The 21,118-nt window shown below is 47.6% G+C and overlaps 1 protein-coding gene across 2 annotated transcripts in view; it reads left to right on the forward strand.

Annotated features, from left to right (window-relative positions):
• SOBP (sine oculis binding protein homolog) overlaps positions 1-20,720 on the forward strand; it is a 95,765-nt gene extending 75,045 nt beyond the window's left edge. For both annotated transcript variants that reach the window (XM_082757881.1, XM_082757882.1), the window contains 2 exons: positions 4,278-6,232; positions 18,992-20,720. In XM_082757881.1, coding sequence (XP_082614007.1) covers positions 4,278-6,230 — 1,953 coding nt within the window. In that variant the 3' untranslated portion in view covers positions 6,231-6,232; positions 18,992-20,720. The remainder of the gene's footprint in view (positions 1-4,277; positions 6,233-18,991) is intronic.
• Positions 20,721-21,118: the final 398 nt, after the last annotated feature.

Consider the following 21,118-nt stretch of genomic DNA (forward strand, 5'->3'; position numbering starts at 1 on the left):
TGTTGTTTAGCGCTGGACATGCCCCAGTGTGGTGAATTCAATCTTCCTGAGGGTTGTTGTGTTACGGCTGAGTGAGATAGGCACTTATCTCGTTACCGATCTTCCTGTCACTCAGTTTTTGTGCTTTGGCGCTTGTGGTGAGCTGTGGGCTTGCCCCAGAGCAGTGCTGTGAGTATTTTCCAAGGGAGATGGAGGTGCTGTGGGGGTCTGGCACTGCCTTGCAAGGCCGGAGACTTCGTCTCTGACAGCTTCATGGCCCTATGTCCCTTGTCAGTCACAGCGCTAAGGGTCACACCTCCTTTGGGGTAGAAACGTACAAAATCGTTGCCTTTGTTAGGAAATGGCTGAAACTTGTCATTGCAGCACGTATTCTCTCAGTCCCTTTGGAAATGCCCCAGCCTCGTGCCTGCTCCCACAGAGGCCGGTGGCCAAGCTCTAGCTGGCCGTAGTGTGAGCAGGATCCAGCGTTAAGCTCGAAGCTGGGTGACTGCGATAACGAGGGGTCTGGTCATCGCTTTCATGGGTGCTGGGGCAGACCTGATGGCCATGATCCCACAGCACCAACTCTCCTGGCCAACGTATGGCATCCGGGGGAGCTGGGTGGAAGCAGAGCCAAATCCTATGTGGCATTTGCAGCCCCTCTGCACCAGCTCAGCTCCCCTCTTATTGCACAGTGAAGGGGAAAGGTAAGGCAGGAAAAAGGAAGCAAAAGGAATAGATGAACAGAGGGGCTTTGAGCTGCTTATGAAGAGTAATGATGCTCTGTACGGAATGCAAGTACTTAAAAAATAAGACATTTGCCGCGTATTTTATAGATAAAATGTTATTGTATTGAACTGAAGGATATATATGTTTCACCTATCACATCTGAACTAATCAGTGTAGGCTTTTAGAAGCAGCCTGTAATTACTCTGAGCACGTCATTAGTTAGATGTAAAATGAATGATATTACTCCATTTTATTACCTCTAGTGATATAGCCATTTGTATCATAAATTCATTGACCTCATCTTAAATGATCAATCCTGTAAGACAGACTTGATTCATTAATTCTTAAGTGATATTTTTTCTCCTCCAGTAATTTCCTCCTCGTGGCAGGGACTGTTTTTCTGTGTTTTAGTGTGGTATCCTAAGGTGTCCTAATGCCTGCATGAGACATGCACATTTTATACTCGTATCTTAAGTAATCTGCATAGACTGATGGCTCACATAACTAGACACAAAAGTAACGAAACACATAGATGCAGCAGATAGACATTTCTCACCAATGTTAACCCCAACACTTTGGGATGTTGCATAAAATCAATGAGATAATGATGAGATATTTGGCCCAGCCAGGATGTGCAGAGGATCAGAATTACTGCCTTTAATTTCTGTGGCTTTAATTAATTTTATCTAGTGATAAAATATACAGAAAGGTCTGTGATCAATACGTGAGGGAGGCAGGCAGACTTCAGGGCTTCTTGTACTGCAGTGAATTATTGAAAACAGGAGAAATCAGTAGAGAATTTCTAAGCAGGATTTCGAAATATTTTACCCAGGAAGAGAAAATATTTGTTTAGCTTCCAGTGACATAGGAGCCCACTTGAGATAAACAAATCAATACAGCAATAAAACATGAAAGTATTTCTGTGAATTTTTCAGCTGATAACTAATAAAATTAAATGATTAGAAAAGAATCCACAAGTGATATATTTTTTTTTGCTTTTCCTCTTGTTTTATTTTTTTCTTTCAGGCTGCTTAATTAAAGTCACCAAGGGGCTCTTCCTAGAAAGATATGGGGGCTGTTTCTACTCTTTCCTATTTATTGGTGCTTCTTTAGCACCAGGCATACAAGTTCAGAGCTGGTTTGCTTCCTTTGCCTGTATGGAAGGGCAAGCCTTGGCCTCGCCATCCCGGGACCGCTCTCTTGGTGTCTCCCCTGCAAACAGGCACTGCTCTGATGGGCGCTGGGCTGGGCTGGGCTCCATCCTGCCACAGCCTGCCCATGGAGACCCCCTGCTTTTTTACTCATCCCGTGCAGTAAGAGCCTGCCCTGCAAAAGCAGTGCAGTGGTTTACATCCCAATACTGTACGTGCAAAGTAGATAGCGTTTTGTTGCTGCAGTAGTGAGCTTTGGAGCAAAAATTTCTTTAAGGTAAATGAAGCAGCGTTACTGAGATGAATGGCACCTTATTAATTCACGGCATAGACTCACAAATTCCCCTTTTGTCTGCTTGGGAAGGCTGTGGCAAGCCAGAAAATTTCAGGAGGTCAATTATAAGGTGTTTCCATCAGCTCATCCAGGGATGGGGCGGTGTTGATTTGCCGGGCGGGTGGCAAAATCCATCGCCCTGCCAAATACCCGGGATGGTTCAGTGCCCACGGCCACGTCTTTGCGGTGAGGGGTTGCAAAGCCCCCGTGCTAGCTGCGCCAGCGCTGATCCCTGCTGCGGGAGCCGAGGGAGAGCTGGCGCCTCGCAAAACCCCCATAAAACCTGGGCAGACTTTTAGCAGGCTACGTTGTATGGAGCAGCCACCACACCGGGTAACCCAAAGGTTGCGCAGTCAAAATCAGCGGTCTAATAGCCTGTCGGGGGGTGTGCGTGCGTGCGTGCGTACATATATATTAAAGATATATTGCTGAAAACTCAAAAATGTCACCACTGTTTATATTAAAGGAAAGCTGAGAGTTAAATGAGATGGGTAATCAGATGCCCGACATATGTTGTTTTGAATTGTTTATATGGCCGATCATTATTAAAATTAATTATCCTTTTAATGCAGTCTTTTCACAATCGTATTCCTTTTTTTTTTTTTTTTTTTTTTTTTTTTTTTTTTTTTTTTTTCCTACAAAAGATAGTCATTTCAACACAAGCTAATCTTGGCTGTTTGGAAAAGGCAGAGCAAACAATACCGTGATGTATTCTGACATGGTCATGGGCTCAGTGTGCTGATAGAGAGCACCACAAATCTCTGTCAGTGGAGTATTTTGAGAGCTAATGTAAATGACAAAAATGGTTTTCTGTGTGTGTGCGTAAAATTCTGTCAAAAAAGTAAGGCACTGAAAAATCTGACATCTGTTTATCTGTTTATAGCTATGGCAAGATTACTCATATTAATTCTTGTTTAAAATGCCATATGAAGGAAAGGCATTTGTGCAAACAAGAGTCATATTTGAATTGTAGATCATGTCTTCACCATCTGTGAGAGCTGTTGGTGTTGCAAAATTAATGTGTTAATGAAATCACAATAATTTCTCTGAAGTAATGGATTCTGAAGCCTAGAATGACTATTTTTTGAACTTTGGTGTCTAGTGGTTTACAACTGGGAAAACCTTTCACGGCTTAATTAGTTCTGCAGCCTTACTTTAAAAAATAAAATAAAATAAAATAAAATAAAATAAAATAAAATAAAATAAAATAAAATAAAATAAAATAAAATAAAATATTGGCTGTGCCTTTACCACACCAATAGTGATACAGAAAAGGATTAAATGGAGAGGAGAGAAACATAAAAAAAATAAAAAATAAAGCCTGCAATGCAAACTTTTTGCTGTAGTATTTGAAAAGTTGCTAAATAGGCCCTTGCTTGCCAGCAAGTTTTACTCAAAGTGCCTGGTATACAAAAGTGGGCAAACAGCTCCGAAAATAATTCCAGCTTGCCGAAACATCACAAATTGGGGTTATTTGAACCTTACACAAATTTCCTGCCTGTTTCCAAGTTACTCTTGGAATAATGGGCAAGAAATGAACGGGTGACTGATACTTCTGCTTAGTGATGCCATTTTAAAACTCTGCACCTTTTCCAAGTCGCTGTTTAATTCTGTTAATACAGTACAACACAATACAAAATATAAGAGTGTGCGGAGATGATTTGCTTTCATTTCCAGCAACTTTCAGAGCCCTTTCCCAGTTATCGCACTCACCGTGTAATATTGCATCAGAGCAGGTAAAGGTGTGCTTAGATTACCCCCGAGGAGCAATCACAGACATATTCAGATGGATTTTGTGTACGTACATATGTATGCTATAACAGTTTATGCCAGCTGAGGCGTCTCCTCTGTGGTATAGCTATAATATATATAATGAACTGTATATGGTAGGATTGAGACCATGGTAGCATTCAATTCCCCAATATTTTTTTTGGGAAAAAAAATAGTTTTCGGAAATGTAACTATTATTTTTCTGCTAGAAAAACAATGTCGTTAGAAAACAACTGAAAAAATGACTTTAAAAATAACACTATGAAGAGAAGATTGCTTTTCTTGCCTGATCTGATTTTATTACTGTGTTGTAGGTATGTGACTGGTGTAAGCACATAAGACACACAAAAGAGTATCTGGATTTTGGGGACGGGGAAAGAAGGCTTCAGTTCTGCAGTGCAAAATGTCTCAATCAGTACAAAATGGACATTTTCTACAAAGAGACACAGGCCAACCTTCCAGCTGGACTGTGCAGTACATTACATCCTCCAGTCGAAAATAAAGCAGAAGGCACTGGGGTACAGCTGCTGACTCCAGATTCTTGGAATATACCGCTAGCAGATGCTCGGAGAAAAGCCCCATCCCCGGCGTCTGCAGCTGGCCAAATTCAAGGTCCTGGACCATCAGCGTCTACCACTGCCTCTCCGTCTGACACTGCCAACTGCTCTGTCACTAAAATCCCCACGCCAGTTCCCAAACCTATTCCCATCAGTGAGAACCCAAACCTTCCCCCGGTCTCTGTCCAGCCCCCTGCTAGCATTGTGCCTCCCATCGGCGTCCCGCCTCGCAGCCCTCCCATGGTGATGACAAACCGTGGGCCGGTCCCTCTGCCCATATTCATGGAGCAGCAGATCATGCAGCAAATCCGGCCGCCCTTCATCCGCGGGCCGCCTCACCACGCCTCAAATCCCAACAGCCCCCTGTCGAATCCCATGATCCCGGGCATCGGTCCGCCGCCGGGCGGGCCCCGAAATATGGGCCCCACCTCCAGCCCCATGCACAGGCCGATGCTCTCCCCTCACATCCACCCCCCTACAACCCCCACCATGCCCGGGAACCCGCCGGGCTTGCTGCCGCCCCCTCCTCCTGGAGCCCCCCTGCCCAGCCTCCCCTTTCCCCCCGTCAGCATGATGCCAAATGGTCCCATGCCCATGCCGCAGATGATGAACTTCGGGCTGCCATCCCTCGCCCCGCTGGTGCCACCCCCGACTCTACTAGTGCCATACCCCGTCATCGTCCCGTTGCCCGTCCCCATCCCCATCCCCATCCCCATCCCTCACATCAACGACTCCAAACCCCCCAATGGCTTCTCCAGCAACGGCGAGAGCTTCATCCCCAGCACCTCCAGCGAGACGCCGGGGGCGAAGCCGGCCAACAGCTCCTCGTCCCCCCGCGAGTCGAAGCAAGGATCGTCCAAATCCTCCGACTCCTCGCCGAGCTGCTCGGGCCAGTCCCTAAACCAAGCCCAAGTGCTGCAGGAGCACGGTAAAAACGAAGTCGTTGACTTGACGGTCAGACCGAGCAGCCCCGTGAACAGTAAATTCGGTTTCCCCAGCGTGCTGCAGGGCCCGCAGGACGGTGTGATAGACCTGACGGTCGGCCACCGCTCGCGGCTGCACAACGTGATCCACCGGGCCTTGCACGCCCAGGTGAAAGCCGAGCGCGAGCCCAGCAGCGTCGTCAACCTGGCTTTCGGGGGCTCGGACAAAAGGAACTGCAGCGACTGCAGGGACAACTGCAGCCCGGTGGACTCCAAGCCGCTGCCGTGCGGCGAGGCGGCTCACTGCTGCCCCGGCCCCTTGGCCTCCGGCACGCCGGGCCTGGAAGCCGGAGCGGCGGTGTGCAACGTCATCGTCAACGGCACCAAGAGCAGCGAGGGCTCCAAGAACACGGAGCCGCCCCCGGAGCCCAAAAAAACCCAGCCCCCGGAGGAGCTGGCGGTGAGCGAGCTGGAGTCGGTGAAGGAGAACAACTGCGCCTCGAACTGCCACCTCGATGGGGACGCCGGCAAGAAGAGCGGGGAGGAGCCCCTGGCCGGGGGAGACAAGCAGGACCCCAACCTCAACAACCCGGCGGACGAGGACCACGCGTACGCTTTGCGGATGCTGCCCAAGGCAGGCTGCGTGATCCAGCCTGTGCCAAAACCAGCAGAAAAGACTGCCATCGCGCCGTGCATTATGTCCGCGCCACTTCTCAGCACAGGGCCAGAGGAGCTGGAGCCACCGCTGAAAAGGAGGTGCCTCCGAATTCGAAATCAGAATAAGTAAAGGTTTGTGTGACCCGCTGCCGCCTGCTGTGTGAGTACAATGGGTGTTTCCAGGTTGGAGGCCGAGCCCGTGCGGATGTGGCCTTTGTGAAAGATGCAGGTTTATCAGCACTCTCAGAAAACCCTTGGTATTTATGCTTTGATCCTGTTCTTTGTGCATTTGTACTCCTTAGTGCTCCGTCCATCAGCAGCCTCCTGGCGTTGCTGCTCACAGGACGTTTTGTGGCGCTGCTGGCTGTGTGTGGCGTACGTCAAAGGCGGTGGTTTTCTGCCTAGGCTATGGCTTAGGTCCGGGCCATTAATCTGCTGACTTATTCCAGCTGAGTTGCGCAGCAGCTCAAGCCTTCATGATGATGATTGAAATTGCCCTGCGGCGCAGCGTAGAGCAGGACACCCCAGCTGCTTAGCGCTAGCTCGGATCCAGTTGACTTACCAAATGGTCATCGCCAACCATCTCGCTTTGGTCTGCCTCCAGACCATGCCCTGGCTTCCAGCCGGGCTGTTCTCTCTCCGGGGTGAGTTCCCTTCCCTGAGCTTCCCTGCTTTCGGTGTCAGAGCTTCAGGGCTGCCTGCTGCCCGACCTGCCCTATGTGGCTCTGCTCCCTTACCCGAGGTGCTTGTCTTCGGCAAGCCTGCCCCTTTAGAAAAGCAGTTGAGGTTTCCCTCAGCCCCTTGGAGGGGGACAAGTCCACCAACAAGTGTGGCTTGGCCAAGGGCGATGCCCCAGAGGCAGACCCCTTCCTCCCCCCTCCTTCATTCCTCATTTCCAGCCCGCTGAGTCCCCCCGCTACACCAGCGCCTTTGTAAACCTGTGAGTTCAGCACGTGTCTGTTCCTTCAGACCTGTGAGCGAGAAACAAACGTGGCTGCGTTTGTTTCGATTCACGAGCACGGAGAGCTTCTTCCAGGGAAAGGGAAAATGGTGGGTGTTGCAAGAAATCTGTTCGGCAGCAAAATACTGACGTTGGGCCGGATGTGGCTTGGTGAGGCGCCAGGTTTCATTACAATCCCTGCAATATCCTGCAGCCTCCAGCCGAGCCCTGTCCCTGGTAGCACAAACAGCGGCTGCAGCAGTGCAATGTGAATGCTGCCGTGAGCAGCGTGGCGTCTCCAGCCGTGGGCTGTGCGTGCGGTGGGAGCCGGGATGCTGCAGTATCTCCCCGCTCCATCGGCGCAGACTAATTGCAGCATCAAAGGTACTGCAGTGTGGCCGGGGCTCCCTTTTTATTTGTTACCGTCGCGTTCCCTGTGCTGGCTGCAGTGCCGGAAACGTTGCCCCTTTGATCAGGCGCAGCATTTATTTACTTTCTTCGGTGGAACAGAACCATTATTCTTTGCTGCAGGCATGTGCTGACACATTTAAAAGACACATTTGTAAGAACAGAGGATGTCTGTAACTTTCTTGGACTAATAACCAACATATACAATAACTCAGACGTCGAATGAATATTTAAGGCCGTTACACTCGCTTAGGTGCTGATGGTAGGGATTTTCCTAAGCCCCTCCAGGTACAGACGGACTATATGCCCGTCTATTCTAGTATTTGGCTATTTCAGCAGCAAGACCTTTTTTGCAAACCCCAGCGTGCCACCTTTGGTGCTTCAAAAATTGTCTCTGCGTAAACGTACGTGCGCTTTTACCTCGGGGTAGTGATTTGATCTGGTGAGAAGCCCACTGCTTGCCTGCATCCCTTTTATTTAATTTTAGGACAGCCATGGTTAACACGTCCTTTCCCTTGCTCGGGCTCCCCGTAGCTGTGTTTTGTTTCAAGCCAGTGCTAACAGACCTGCACATTTGCGTGCTGCCTCTGTAGTTGAGGCCGGCTGCTTCTTAGCGCGCACTGCCTGCCATGTGCCCGCCGCTTGCCTGGACCACCCAGGCTGCAGTAATGCCACCTCGCTGAGGTCCTGGTCCCGGGAGGGCTTTATCGTCATCCAGAGCCAGTCTTTAAACCGAGAGCGAGCTCTGGCTTCACCGAGTTGTGTTTTTTTGCCTGTTGACACAATTATACATGACATCGGGGATGGCGTTTGACAGAGAGAGTGGGTAAACGGAGCAGACTGCAATGAAAAGACAAGAGGGATGCTTTATCACCGAGGTTATTGTCCTCGGCTCGCTGTAGTCTCTAAATGTCAATAACTGCCACTTTGGTTATCCTCAGGAATAACCATTTTCCCATTCACTGACTTTTACATATTCCTTTGTCTCGGTGTAAGGATCGTCTTACAGGAGACTCCTCAGTTTGCCAGGCAAGACTCATCTGACCCCATACAGACATCGGTGAGGAAGGCACAGCTGAGCTAATTGTCTGAACCCCCTTTAAAACCAGCCTAGAGAAGCAGGCGCTTCAGAGACAGCTGAGCTCATCCTGAGTCGACAACGGAGACAGCCGAGATGAATTGTGCCCTAGGAGCGCCTGTTCCTCTCTGCTGTGAAGGAAACCGAGGGCTGCTGGCACAGACCTCCATGCCCCCATAGACGCTGGAAGCTGAGAGAGCCAAGGCCCAGCCTAGGTGTCTGTCAGCGATACAGCTGCGGGCAACATCCCTCACCAGGCCCCCAACCTGACAGAAATGCTAATAAAACACACAGAGGGTAGGCTCTGCGCTACTCATTGTGCTGACTCGGGGCCCTGGAGTTGTGCTTTGTACTGGCCGTGCTGAGCCGGGAGAAGAAAATGTCCGGAGAGTTTTCTTCTCTCCCGCTCCCCATCCCCCAGCTGGAAAGTCTGAACACATTGCCATAACGCGCAGCTTTTCCTGGATTTTATTTCCTGTCAAATTGTATGAAATGAAGGAAATTAGCCAAATATTTTTACGCTAGAGTTCTGGACAGACAGATTGAATTCGTGTAATGGCAACATGGACTCTCTAAAAAGGAATCAATGCAAGCATGACCCTTTTGGGCGAGTCGCCAAACTCCAGATTATTTAATGTACCAATTACTTGATTATTGGAAGTGCTAATCAGCAACATAATCCTCGATGTTAAAGTTTAGTCTCTCCATCAGGATGTGGACTGTCAAGCTGTTGTAGTTTGATGCAATTCAAAGAACCAGCAAAAGATGTCCCGGTGCCAAAGTCCTACTATGATAAAGCAATGAAGCAAGGAAGGCTGATCTGTTGGGTGCAGTTTTTTCAAATTTGAGCACCAAGGGTTTCTCAAATTAGTGTTCGTGTCACCTACCCGTGTGCTCTGTGTCCAGGCTGGATCAGTTTTAACCCCATAGTTTTGGGGTAGGGCAAGGTTTCTTAAGCAAATAGCTGAAAATGCTAAGGACTGCTCGGCTTTAACATAATAGTTATGGTAAAATGGAAAATTAAATGGCACAGGCTAAACTCAAAACTAGCTTCTGTGTGTGTGTGTGTGTATTGACTAGTCCTGTGTTGGGGGCAGAGGGGTAAGGAAAAGAAGGAATTTTCCTGCTTGTGTAAGCACAATTTCTCCCAAAAGTAATAGAAATAGTAGGAGCATGGCCACCTACCGAGCCAACCCATATGTCCTGGGGTCAGCATCTGCTGAGTTATAGGCCCAAACTTCCAGCTGTCTAGTCCATACATTGTAGTCGTAAAAATGTACAACGAGCAGAATGCTCCAGTTTAGGGCAGAAGTAATATATATCCCACTGTGAACTCCCCTGCCCATAATGGTCCAGCACAAGATTTCCTGCTCTGGTCAGGATTCCTGAGGCAAGGGCCATAGCTATTAACCTCCCTTTCTGCCTTAAGAGTTTTTATAGCTCCCCAGTCACTGTAGCATCTATCTACCAGCATCACACCCTGCCCTCGTTGCTGACCAGAACAGAATTTGACCCTAAAGGTATGCTTGAAAACAGATTTTATATATTTACACACATTTTTGTGCCAGTCATCTTTGTTGACACACCACTATGGGCCAGAGCCTTAGCTAATTTTAACTGGATGTAGTTCCGCTGATGCTAAACTAATTAAAATCAACAGAGTAATCGGACTCATACGCTTAACACCTACTCTTCTGGTTCAGAAGTTTTCCTTCACCTGGCATCTTAGAAGCCTACAGAATTTTTCCATTTATTCTACAGGGGAAAGGAGAGACTGTTAATACCACAAAGCCTTAAACACATTTGCTTGGAACTGCAGCTTTGCCCTTGAGAGCTGCCTGGCTCTAGCAGGGTGAGCTTAGGTTTCAAAATTGCCTGGGTAGCTTCTCAGATATATTAAATCAGAAAAGGGTTTCCCAGAAAAAAAAAAAAAAAGAAAAAGAAAAAAAAAAAAAAAGGAAAAAAGGCTTCTCAAAATGTTGAAGTATAAAATGACATGCTTGCAGAGCAGCTCTCAGCTCCCCCATCTTGCTGACGGGGTGTGGGAGCGCTGACTTCCGTCTCAGTGGCAGTAAATAGCAGGCTTGTGGTACGGTGCTGTGGATCGCTGTGCATGCCTTGAAATCAAAGGAACAAGTGCTGATTTCTGATGGGTTTCTCCTGCTTTTCCATCAAACCTCCCAGGGTGAATATTTTAAATGTGAAATCCGATTCTTGATCCCGGTTTAGAAAATAGCCACACCTGGTCTGATTCACAAGGCGGTGAACGTTCAGGGCTCTTGGCAAATAAAACACGGGGCCAGATCTTCAGCCAGCAGAGAAATGCCATAGCTCAATTAACAGACCCGCAGGAGTGTAGAGGGCTCCTGGAGGCTGCAGCCGACCTGGTAGCTGCCAGGCTCTGGGGCCATTGACTTCAGAGGTCACTGCAGTGCTTGCTTATTAGCATTGTCTTGTGACATGACAGCTGTTTGAACTGAATTAAGCAACTCATCCATGTCATTCTCTAAGTTGGTAAACATTACTATTGAAACAAGGAGACACTCATAATTGTCTGTCAGGCTTTAAAGACTGCCCAGGCTCTTTAATACATATAAGCATAGAACAGAATCACAGAATATTCCCAGTTGGAAGGGACCCACAAGGATCACTGAGTCCAACTCCTGGCTCCACACAGGACCACCCAAAAACCAGCCCATGTGTCGGAGAGCGCTGTCCAAACTGCCCTGGGGAGCCTGTCCCAGTGCCCGAGCACCTTCTGGGCGCAGACCCTTTCCCTAACCCCCATCCTGACCCTCCCCTGTCCCAGCTCCATGCCGTCCCCTTGGGTCCTGTCGCTGTCCCCAGAGAGCAGAGCTCAGCGCCTGCCCCTCTGCTCCCCTCCCCTCGTGAGGGAGCTGCAGGCCGCCATGAGGCCTCCCCTCAGCCTGCTCTGCATGGGGCTGCGCACACCAAGGCACCTCAGCCACTCTTCATAGGTCTTCCCCTCCAGGTTCTTCACCACTTTGTAGCCCTCCTTTGGACACTCTCAGAGAGTTTTATGTCCTTCTTATACTGTAGTGCCCAAAACAGCACACACACTTGAGGTGAGCCCGCACCAGCACAGAGCAGAGCAAGACCATCCCCTCCCTCGACCAGGTAGCAGTGCTGTACCAGGGTACGGGTGGCCCTCCTGGCTTCTAGGGCACTCTGCTGGCTCATGTTCAAGTCCCACTGACCAGAACCATCAGATCTTTTCTAAGGGCTAATGTTCCTCTCATTTAAGTCAACGCAAAGCAAACTTGGCGGGATTCAAAAGTGTGAGGTGTAAAATGGGTGTAGGGGGAGGCTCAGGCTCGCCATCAGTGTGTTCTTGTGCCGTTAGCTATCAAAGTCAGTGGTGTATGGAAAGTTTATGAGGAAAAAAAGTACAATTCGTGGTTGAATATAGAGTATATAACAACAAAGATCACAGTAAAACAGACGACACCCTTGTAAAAATATAATAAGATTGCCTTTACATTAAGAGAACAAGATCCTGGACAGCATGTGTCTGATTGCCATTGAAATCTGGTGAGGAGCTAAGCACCCCACTGCCTTTGAGAAGCTCAACCTTAAGACAACAATGGCCAGCTTCAGAGCTGAAGAACCGTGAAGAGCTTGCAAACTGTTTCTCAGTATCATGAGCAATACCTGAAAGTGGATTAGAATGGAGCAAAACACTTTTGAGGACGGTGGTTGTGAAAGAGCTGGACGTAATCAAGCAGTGAGCAGTAGAGTTTAAGAAAAAATATGAATTCCTGTTCAAAAAGCTATGGGAGAATCAAGAAAAGCAGAAGCACAGCTGCTTGAGCAAGAAATCAGGAGGAAATCAAGATCATGCCAAGCAAGATTTTCTTAATTATTATTTATTTTCAGATTACTTGCTGAGTCCCTCCTTGTCTATTTTTTAGGTCTCCTATGGCAAAACAGGGGAGTTCAGCACATTGCTGGGTGTCTCCATCAATTGAGGCCTCACAGCTGAGCCTTACCTGAGCTGTGACCTTAACATGTTTACACTGTCTTGATAAGGAGCTGCATTTCACTCCGGGGACCAGAGGTTGTGTTTGGAAGTGTGTGCGATCATCTCATGAGAGATGTGAATCAAAGCAAACTCCAGCATTTTACAAAACCCTCACATACTCAGCATTTGCTTCTGCCGTGAAATTAACAGCTAATTAAATGCCTGGGCTTGATCCTGTGAAGTATTTGGTGCACTCAGCTCTTGGTGCCCCTAATGAAAGCTGAAGGCTCTCAGCACGCTACAGAATGAGGTTCTGTCTCTGACTCATTTGCATGGCTTTACTTCCCCAGACACGATTCTGGTATTTGAAAAGAATGGGATTCCTGTACAACATGTGTCTCAATTTGTAACGATATCCTCCCTGCAGCTGGCTTGCTTTTCCAAGTGTTTCTGAAGCATTACTGTCTTCAATTTGAGCCAGCCTCCAACAACAAATTATCTAGAGGCAAAGAGGCTGAGCTGCGCTCGCGGAGAGGACACCCCCAGCCTCTGCTGCACTCCCTCTTCCAGCCCTGGGTTTGGACTTCAGGCTGTGTAATGTAAAGTGTCTTCCCTCCACTTCTCTCCACCTCCTCCCCTCTGCCCCCCCCAAAAAATAAAAAATTTAAAAAAATAGGGATTGGGTAGTGCAGAATAAAACAACTATCAAGTTGCGACCTCTCTGGAAAGATCTGCATCCCATCATCGGCCGATTGATATTTAAACCTATGGTTAGAGCAATTTTTAGCGATTTATTTGGAGGCCACGTGGTAAAATGCAGGACTTGGTGTCATTATGATCCGCTGCCTGCTTATGCTCCAAATATTTATAAGCTTTCGTGAACCACTTGCGCTGCCACTTCTAAGTTTCTTATTCAAAGGGGGAGAAAAAAATTTAAAAAATACACTTTTCCACAGGAATTCTCCAATTGAGAGATGCTGGAAGGCTCGTGTAAAAGAAAAGATGAGGTCACTGCAGATTTGAATTCTGACCCTAACTTTCAAAGTACAATTAAAATGTCACTTCTGTTTTATTTGAAGCAGCTTACCAATTATTGCTGGACGAGTTACCTCGGTGGCGGAAATGTTTCTGTTTCCCTGGGGTTGAGGAGGAGGTGGGGAACAGGTAAAAATCTGAAACACCTGTTGGGTCTGATGCAGTTTGTTGGGTGGCCAGCAGTGCTGGGGACAGGAGATGCCCTGGGGTGCCTGGCACTGCACTGGGGTGGATGCCAGCTCTCTCCCACTTGCTCCTGCTGTGTTCTGTGCGAGTTTTTCCCCTTCCTTCCTCCACAGTATAATCTGCCTGGTGTTTTGGATACCTCAGCACTCCCCTCTTGCCCTTGGGTGAGTCTGCACCTGCTCTTGCTTAGGCTGAAAAGAGTCAGGATGGGGCCATGAATATCAGGGGGAAACTGCAGCATCCTTGCTGCGTGATACAGCTCCCCACCCGGCCTCTCCTATGCCCAGCAGCTCTGCCACCCCCAGGACAGGCTGATGTTCCTGCACCCAGGTCCTGCTGCTGGTTGGCGCTGAGCCCTTCTTGCTTTCTCTCCCATCACCACCTCCCTGGTCCTGCTCCAGCGTGGCAGCATGAGGGCTGCAGCCCCTGGCCCCACAGACATCCATGTCTTGGGTAGGGATGGTCAGAGGGGTCATTCCTGGGAAACACTGCTCGCTTCCCGGTAGGGGAGGCCAACACATTTCACTAAAATGATGCTTGAAGAAAATTGAGAAGCACCTTAGAATAGCCAAAAGCCTGGTGGTTTGGACCCACGCACGGGAGGCTGCTGAAATTCAAGTTTAAGTTTCTATTCTGAGTTGGGCAAACTCAGAGACTTAAAGAAGGGTTATCACATCACTGTGGTTGCTTGTTTTCAGGAAAGGAGAGGAGAAAGTGTCTGGATTTGGTTTTCCTTCTTTTTTTTTTTAATAGTTTTTTTTTTTTTAAACTTTATATGAAGAAAATATTTACAGAGGTTCTGGGGAAATTGCTGCTATGAGCAGTAGAAAGTGGTGTAGGTGACTGGTATGGAAGGATGACGATGGCAAGGAAACCTGACGGCAGCACTGATGCTGAAACATGGGGAATCGAACCCAAATGTTCAGTTTAGCCCACCAAGACTGGTATCTCCCTCTACCCACCTTGGCTGGTGGATAGAGAGGCTCTCCCCAGGTATGGTTTGGAGCATCTAAGGTAGCACCTGCTCTGGAGCACCTCTGGGTTTGGGAAGGAGGACAAGGACACCAGTGATGTGGAAACAGAAGGTGAAGATGCCGGAGGAGGAGCTCCTGGTGAGCTCTGTTTTACCTAGGAATACACAGACCTGATGGGGAGAGGATGTGCCATTTTAACCTGCTAAGTTTAAGGAATCCTAATTCCAGTGGCTATGAAAAAGAGCTGTGTGCTTGCCCAGACCAAGATTGTACTCCCGTTTTGGGGAAGGTTTGGAATGATTGTTACCAACGTGGCAGAGGGCTGGATTTCTGTCTCATCTCTCCTCAGTGCCACCAGCTGCCTCGTGAATTCAGGAGAGTGGAGCCGACATCTGCTTGGTCACTCTCAGGGTCTCTCCACAGTGATGATTCCTTTGCTTCCTCTTTTTAAGATGTGTGTTTCATCTAGGCTGTGCAGTAGCATAAAAAAGTCCCTGGAACTGGATTTCCTACATTTCCTTGCTACTTCACGAGGGCATGGTGACATCCATCCCTGTTCCTAATGTCACAGGCTAGTTTGAGGGTTCAGTTTAACATTCTTCGAATGAGTTCGGTGAGAGAAGATACTCGATGTGCCAGCAAGGGCCAAACGTAGACATGAGCCAGTGAAATTTCCCTGGAGGCTTTTCAAGGAGTAGGTGCAGGAAAGCAGAAGCCGGTACATAGCAGGCCTTCTGCTACCCCCAAAATTGAGGGATGGTGTCTAAGGAGTCGAGCTGTTCTTCCATTTGTGCTAGAGGCCTCCCCGGACTTCCCTGACTTTTGCAATGTGGCATCCCTTCAGTTAGTTCATGGAAAGATAAATCATCAAGTATTCAAAGGGGAAGGCTTTAATGAAGAAGCTTGAACTGCTTTAAGAATTGCTAAAAAAAAAAAAAAAAAAAAAAAAAGAATAAAAAAAGAAAAAGAATAAATTATAGAACTATTACAAGTAACAGATGACTCCAGAGTGTTTCCAGGGCTGAGCTTGCTCCCATGCTGACTTTAGCTGCACTCTTGTGGTTTATTTCCAGAGCAGTTTCCCTGAGAAAATAATTGCAGTGCCTTTTCTCCAAGGCCATGCATGTCCCAGATGAACTAGGCCTCTTCTAGCACATCAACATTCATTGTCCGGGTGAATTAACTGCTGTGCTAAATGACGGAAACTCTGCCACGCCAGCCCACATCAACGGCTGCCTCACCCCTCCCCACCCAGCGTCTATTTCTTTCCTGAACAATATGATGCGGGTCCGGAGACAGAAATGTTCAATGGAGCGCAGAATGAGGGGGGGAGCACAAATGGAAAAAGACTCAGTGAGTGTACGTGTGTGTGTGTGCAAAGCCGTGTCAGTGGCATGGCCCTCTGAGGAGGTGGGACATGATGGAAGCAGCTCTCTGGCTGCTGTCGCTGCCTGAAGGAGCGTGCTGCCGGCGTGGCCTTCCTGCTTGTTCTCCTTCTGTCCTCTTTTCCATAAGGCCTTGTGGGGTTAGGACTACACCTCTGACTTCTGGGTGGTTTTCCATCCCCAGGTCAACACCATCCTGCTTAGTGTGCAAAACCCAGTGTGTCCACCTCAGGGCAACTCACATAAGATCGACTTCATGCCTTTATAATTACCAAAAAATTGTCTTTTGTAGCTGACACAATCTTTCTATCTGATCAGCACTCTCTGCTGTGTGTTGGGTGCAAGTTCAACTGGGGTGAAGAGCATATGTTTTTCTCCTAAAAAGTAATTTGTTTGGGGGGGGGGAGAGATATAAATAGCTGATTTTATTGTGCTGGTCATGCACTCTGGTGTTGGCACGAGGTGTAAAGCATCTGACTGTGAAGTGGTGATGACTAGTATGTTCTCGTTTCTTTATAAAACTCTGCATGCGATGCCTGATATGGATTTTTGTTCTGTCACTTGATTGCTATGAAGATGCATTCATCGAACACAATGACTGTCACGTGAACCAATCAATAGGGAAGATGCTGCTCCAAGCTGCACTCTATCTGCAGGAGAGGAAGGCAGACAGGCCTTAAAAAGCCAGCTGACTGCTCCAAGCAGAAAGCATCGAGAACTCGGGAACATCTTCATGCCCTCCTTCCCAAACCGCTTATCATCCTGCACTATGCCTTGCCATTTGAGACTGATTAGTGCGGGATGGAAATCCGTTTTCACTGATGCATGTTAAGAAAGGAACAGGCAAAATACCTGAAGTGCAGAGTGAGGGTTCATAGAGAGGCTGCAAATTTTGTGTTCTCTGCTTCCCTTTTTAGTTAATCTCCGAGCACGATTTCAAGCCAAAAAGTGACAGAAAGCAGTAATGTGCTTTATGGGGAGTACTCAGGAAGTGGATACATCCCAATGCTCAGTCTAGTTCTTCCCCTTAGCACTCTCTGTGCACAGAGCTGCACATCCCTCTGGGCACAGTGCCCTAAAGCCCAAGTGTTATTCCTTAACCTAGATAGAGTGGTCTCCATGCTCTGGGCGTTTATGCTGGTCAACACAGTCAAAGTGCCTTCCAGCCTCTGCTTTGAGAAGGGAGGAGATTTGGCAGGGGAATACAGGCACAGTGATGAGAGGAGTCAGTGTGCAAGGGAGATCAGGGAGCAGACTGAGAAGGAAAATGTGACCCAGCACCAACATTAAGGCTGATAGTACTTGAGTTTCAGTCTGAGGCTTTAGGGAACAGCGGATCCCATCCAAGGTGACAGAGACCAAAGCAACCTTTGTAGAGAGAGAAGACAGTTGCTGCAAACAGTCTGCGTGGCCAAGTGACGAGGGAAGCAGGAGAAGAGGCCATGGCATGTTACCCAGTAGCCCCTAGATAAACCAAGCCATGAGGAATTTAAAACCACGGTGTTTTAGCTCCGTTAGACTGATGAGAAGATGATTTTTTTAAAACATTATTCCAAAGATTTTCATGGTCTTGGCCTTCACCACTGGCAATGCTTACATTATTTTAGGGGAGCTATCAGGCAGCTTTCTGAAGGGCTCAAGTCCGTGAAGTAGTGTTGGCTCCACTGTTGTTCACCCAGTCAAAGCGCCAGCTGGCTTCACAAGGGGCTGTCTGAATAACTGCTGGGGGATGTGTCCCCTTCGTGTCCTAAATAAATGAGGACCAAGGAGATCATGGGGGCTTCAGACCGACCTCCCTCACCCCAGCTGGGTTTTGCTGTCTTGAGCATACGGCTTTCAGCTGTATGAGTAGGGGAAAGGCCAAGAGGGACATCTTTGTTTAGAATGAGTAGCATGGACAGTACCTGTGAGGAATTAGCTCTCTTACTGGGAGATGGGTATTTGCATGAGAAGCACAGAACATCCTGGGTTGGAAGGGATCCACAAGGACCACTGAATCCTCCTCAGTGTCATGACCACTGCCCTGGGGAGCCTGTCCCAGTGCCCGAGCACCTTCTGGGTGCAGACCCTTTCCCTAACCCCCAGCCTGACCCTTCCCTGACCCAGCTCCATGCCATTCCCTCAGGTCCTGTCGCTGTCCCCAAGGAGCAGAGCTCAGCGCCTGCCCCTCCGCTCCCCTCGTGAGGGAGCTGCAGGCCGCCATGAGGCCTCCCCTCGGCCTGCTCTGCGCAGGGCTGAGCACACCAAGAAGGCAGAAGGGAAACCCCACTTGTTATTTGGGGGGCCCTAGGTGAAATATCAGCCCAGCTCCCTGCCACTTGGACTGCACTACAGACAGCTTTAAAAGCACGGGAAGAATTGGAATAAGCTGCAGTTTTAATTTTTGAAGTGCTGTTTTCATCTGCCTTGAAAGCATTGGGGGAAATCTGGATTTCTGGGAGCCACTCAGGTCTAATGGCAAAACAAGTGAGCTGCAAGGCAGGCTCTGTTCCCCGTCCCATCGCCATCCCTGGTCCAAATGTGTTTTCCTCCTCCAAGTCCACTTCCCTACCTGTGCAGAGCAGACAGTGATACCTCCAGGTTCTGTAAAGCACAGTGAGATCTACTACATAACCGTGAGGTATTATTATTCACCCGTGGTCTTGTAGGATGAAACGAGCTCTACAAAACCCAGAGAATGGACTATTATTATATCAATTTACAGCTTTTTATCGCAGGGATTTCTGCATCCTCCCTTCCAGCCACCTCACTGCGAGGGCGGCATCACATACCGATGGCCCTTGCAGCGAGAGGCAGAGCAAAGGTGGAAGCGGTGGGGCTGTGTGAGCTCAGGCAATGCCCCCCCTGCCTGTGATGAATCCCATCCCACTGGCACTGACCCTCTCTCCTTTTCTGCTTTGCAGGAATGCTCACCGACAGGGTACCTTGCATGGAGAAAGGGAGCAGAGCAAACCACGTCACTCCACTGAATGACACCAGCTGGTCCGCTCACCATCCCCTCTGGCTAAAAGTCAAGCAAATAAAGCAGCTTCCCATCACGAAGTCCCTCTGAGGAAGCCTCAGTCCCACGGGTGCCTTTGACCCAGAAGACAGCACATCATGGACCCACACAGTGTGCTCAGCATTCCTGCGACCACCCCCTCTTCTCCTCCAAGGAACGCTTTCTCCTCTTGGTTTCTTGCTGCGGGGATTTTTCACCCTGGTTTCAAAAACCACATGGACCAACATAGGTACTTTTTCCCTCCCTGACTTCAAAGTTCAGATATTTGAGACTGGACAGTGATATGGATTTTTTTTTTTTTTTTTTGAAAAACTGCTGTGGTTTTGCTGCTACACTAAGAATCGTGATTTGCATTGTATGGTTTTGGACCTATTCAAGTTTTGATGGGGGAAAGGGGTAATACTGGAGTAGCAACGCTTCAGAGTCATCTCTGTCCTACCCATGATGCACTTTTAAATGAAGAGTTAGAATATTTTATTGGCTAATATACTTTCCTTGTTATTTTTACAAAGGCCACCTTTATCCTTTCTAATGCCATATTTTCAGTGTTACACTTTTATGGCTTTTAATTTTTGATTTGACAGATGTAAGAAGCAGCATGAATAGTTTATACTGTGGTTTTTCAGAGACTGAATGCCAAGAGAACTCAGTAAATGTTTATTCTTCTCAGCTTTCTCTTTAAATTCCCCTAAATAGCGCCCCATTTGGGAACAGAGCAAGAGTGTTGAACTAAAGACCAAAATTCCCTCAAGGTGTAAAATAATCTGAGGGGAATATTTGCTGGGCGTCACGAAAGACTTGGATGAAATTTCAACCCTGATGGTTTTCAGTGATCCAGGAAGGCAGTGAGACAATCTCTCCATATGCATAGCCCTTTCATGATAATTAGAATGGTATGGACAAACCAATGAAAACAAGGGTAAAGTGAGAAAGATCCCCCATGATTCTGTTTCACTGTTTGCTTTCTCCTGTCATGGTTAAGAGAAATGTGCAATTCGATCCTCAATCAGTGGGTGGAGGATAACAGGGTAGAATTTACTTGTGTGCACTTGTACAGTTGTAGCCAAGAGTCCAAAAGTACACTAGAGCATGTTATACTGGCACTGAATTGGTAAGAGAGTCGTGGAGTATCCCATTCTGACAAATACAAAAAAAACAAAAACAAAAACAAAACAAAACAAAAAAGAAACAAAACAAAACAAAAAAGCAACAAAAAAAATAAAAAAATCCACACAAAAAAGTACAAAAAAATAAAAAACTAAAAAAAAAATCAAAAAAAAAAATCAGATCACCTTGTGATTCAGTGTAACTGTTTACTAACTCGAATAAAGCAATTGTTCACTCTCGAGTGTTCAGAGCACACCTTTTCTATAAGGCTGCTGCGGGGAAGTGAGGAGCAATTTGCAGGAGCAGTGTCTCTGATGGTTTCAGCGGTGCTGGGAGCAGGGGATCCGAGTCAGTCGAACCAGAGCCTTGTAGCGATGGTGCACTATGAGCACTATGTATATACTGTATTTCTATATTTTCCTTTGTACAGATTCACTTAAGTCAAGCTACTGTTTTACAGGTGCTCCTTATTTATTAGAGCTGTGAAAGCTTGGAAAACACACCGGGCGAGCAAGCTCGCTTTTTAAAAAAAAAAAAAAAAAAAAAAAAAAAAAAAAAAAAAAAAAAGGGGGGCAGGGGGGGAATCCAACAGCTCCTGAGTCTAGGGAGAGAGTTCAAAGAGGTACTGATGAAACATCTTCAAGAGAGCAAGAAACTGAAGCACCCTCAGTGTGCTCTGCTTTCCTTTTGGGCTTGCAACAATTTTCTCTCTCCCTGACTGGTGTCAGATTTATTAAAACAAAATAAATCTCCAAGAAAAAAAAAATGCACTTAAATGTGCTGTTGTTTTATTATTATTATTTTCTTTTTTTTTTTTTTTTTTTCTTTTTTTTTGGTGCATGCAGTTATTCACTCCTCTACCTGCCCGGTCCCAGATCAAGCAAAATTCACTCTGAAGTCTCAGAAACATATGTGGAAGTGT

Source organism: Aythya marila, assembly GCF_965140915.1.
Source record: "Aythya marila genome assembly, chromosome: 3".
Lineage (NCBI taxonomy): Eukaryota > Metazoa > Chordata > Aves > Anseriformes > Anatidae > Aythya > Aythya marila.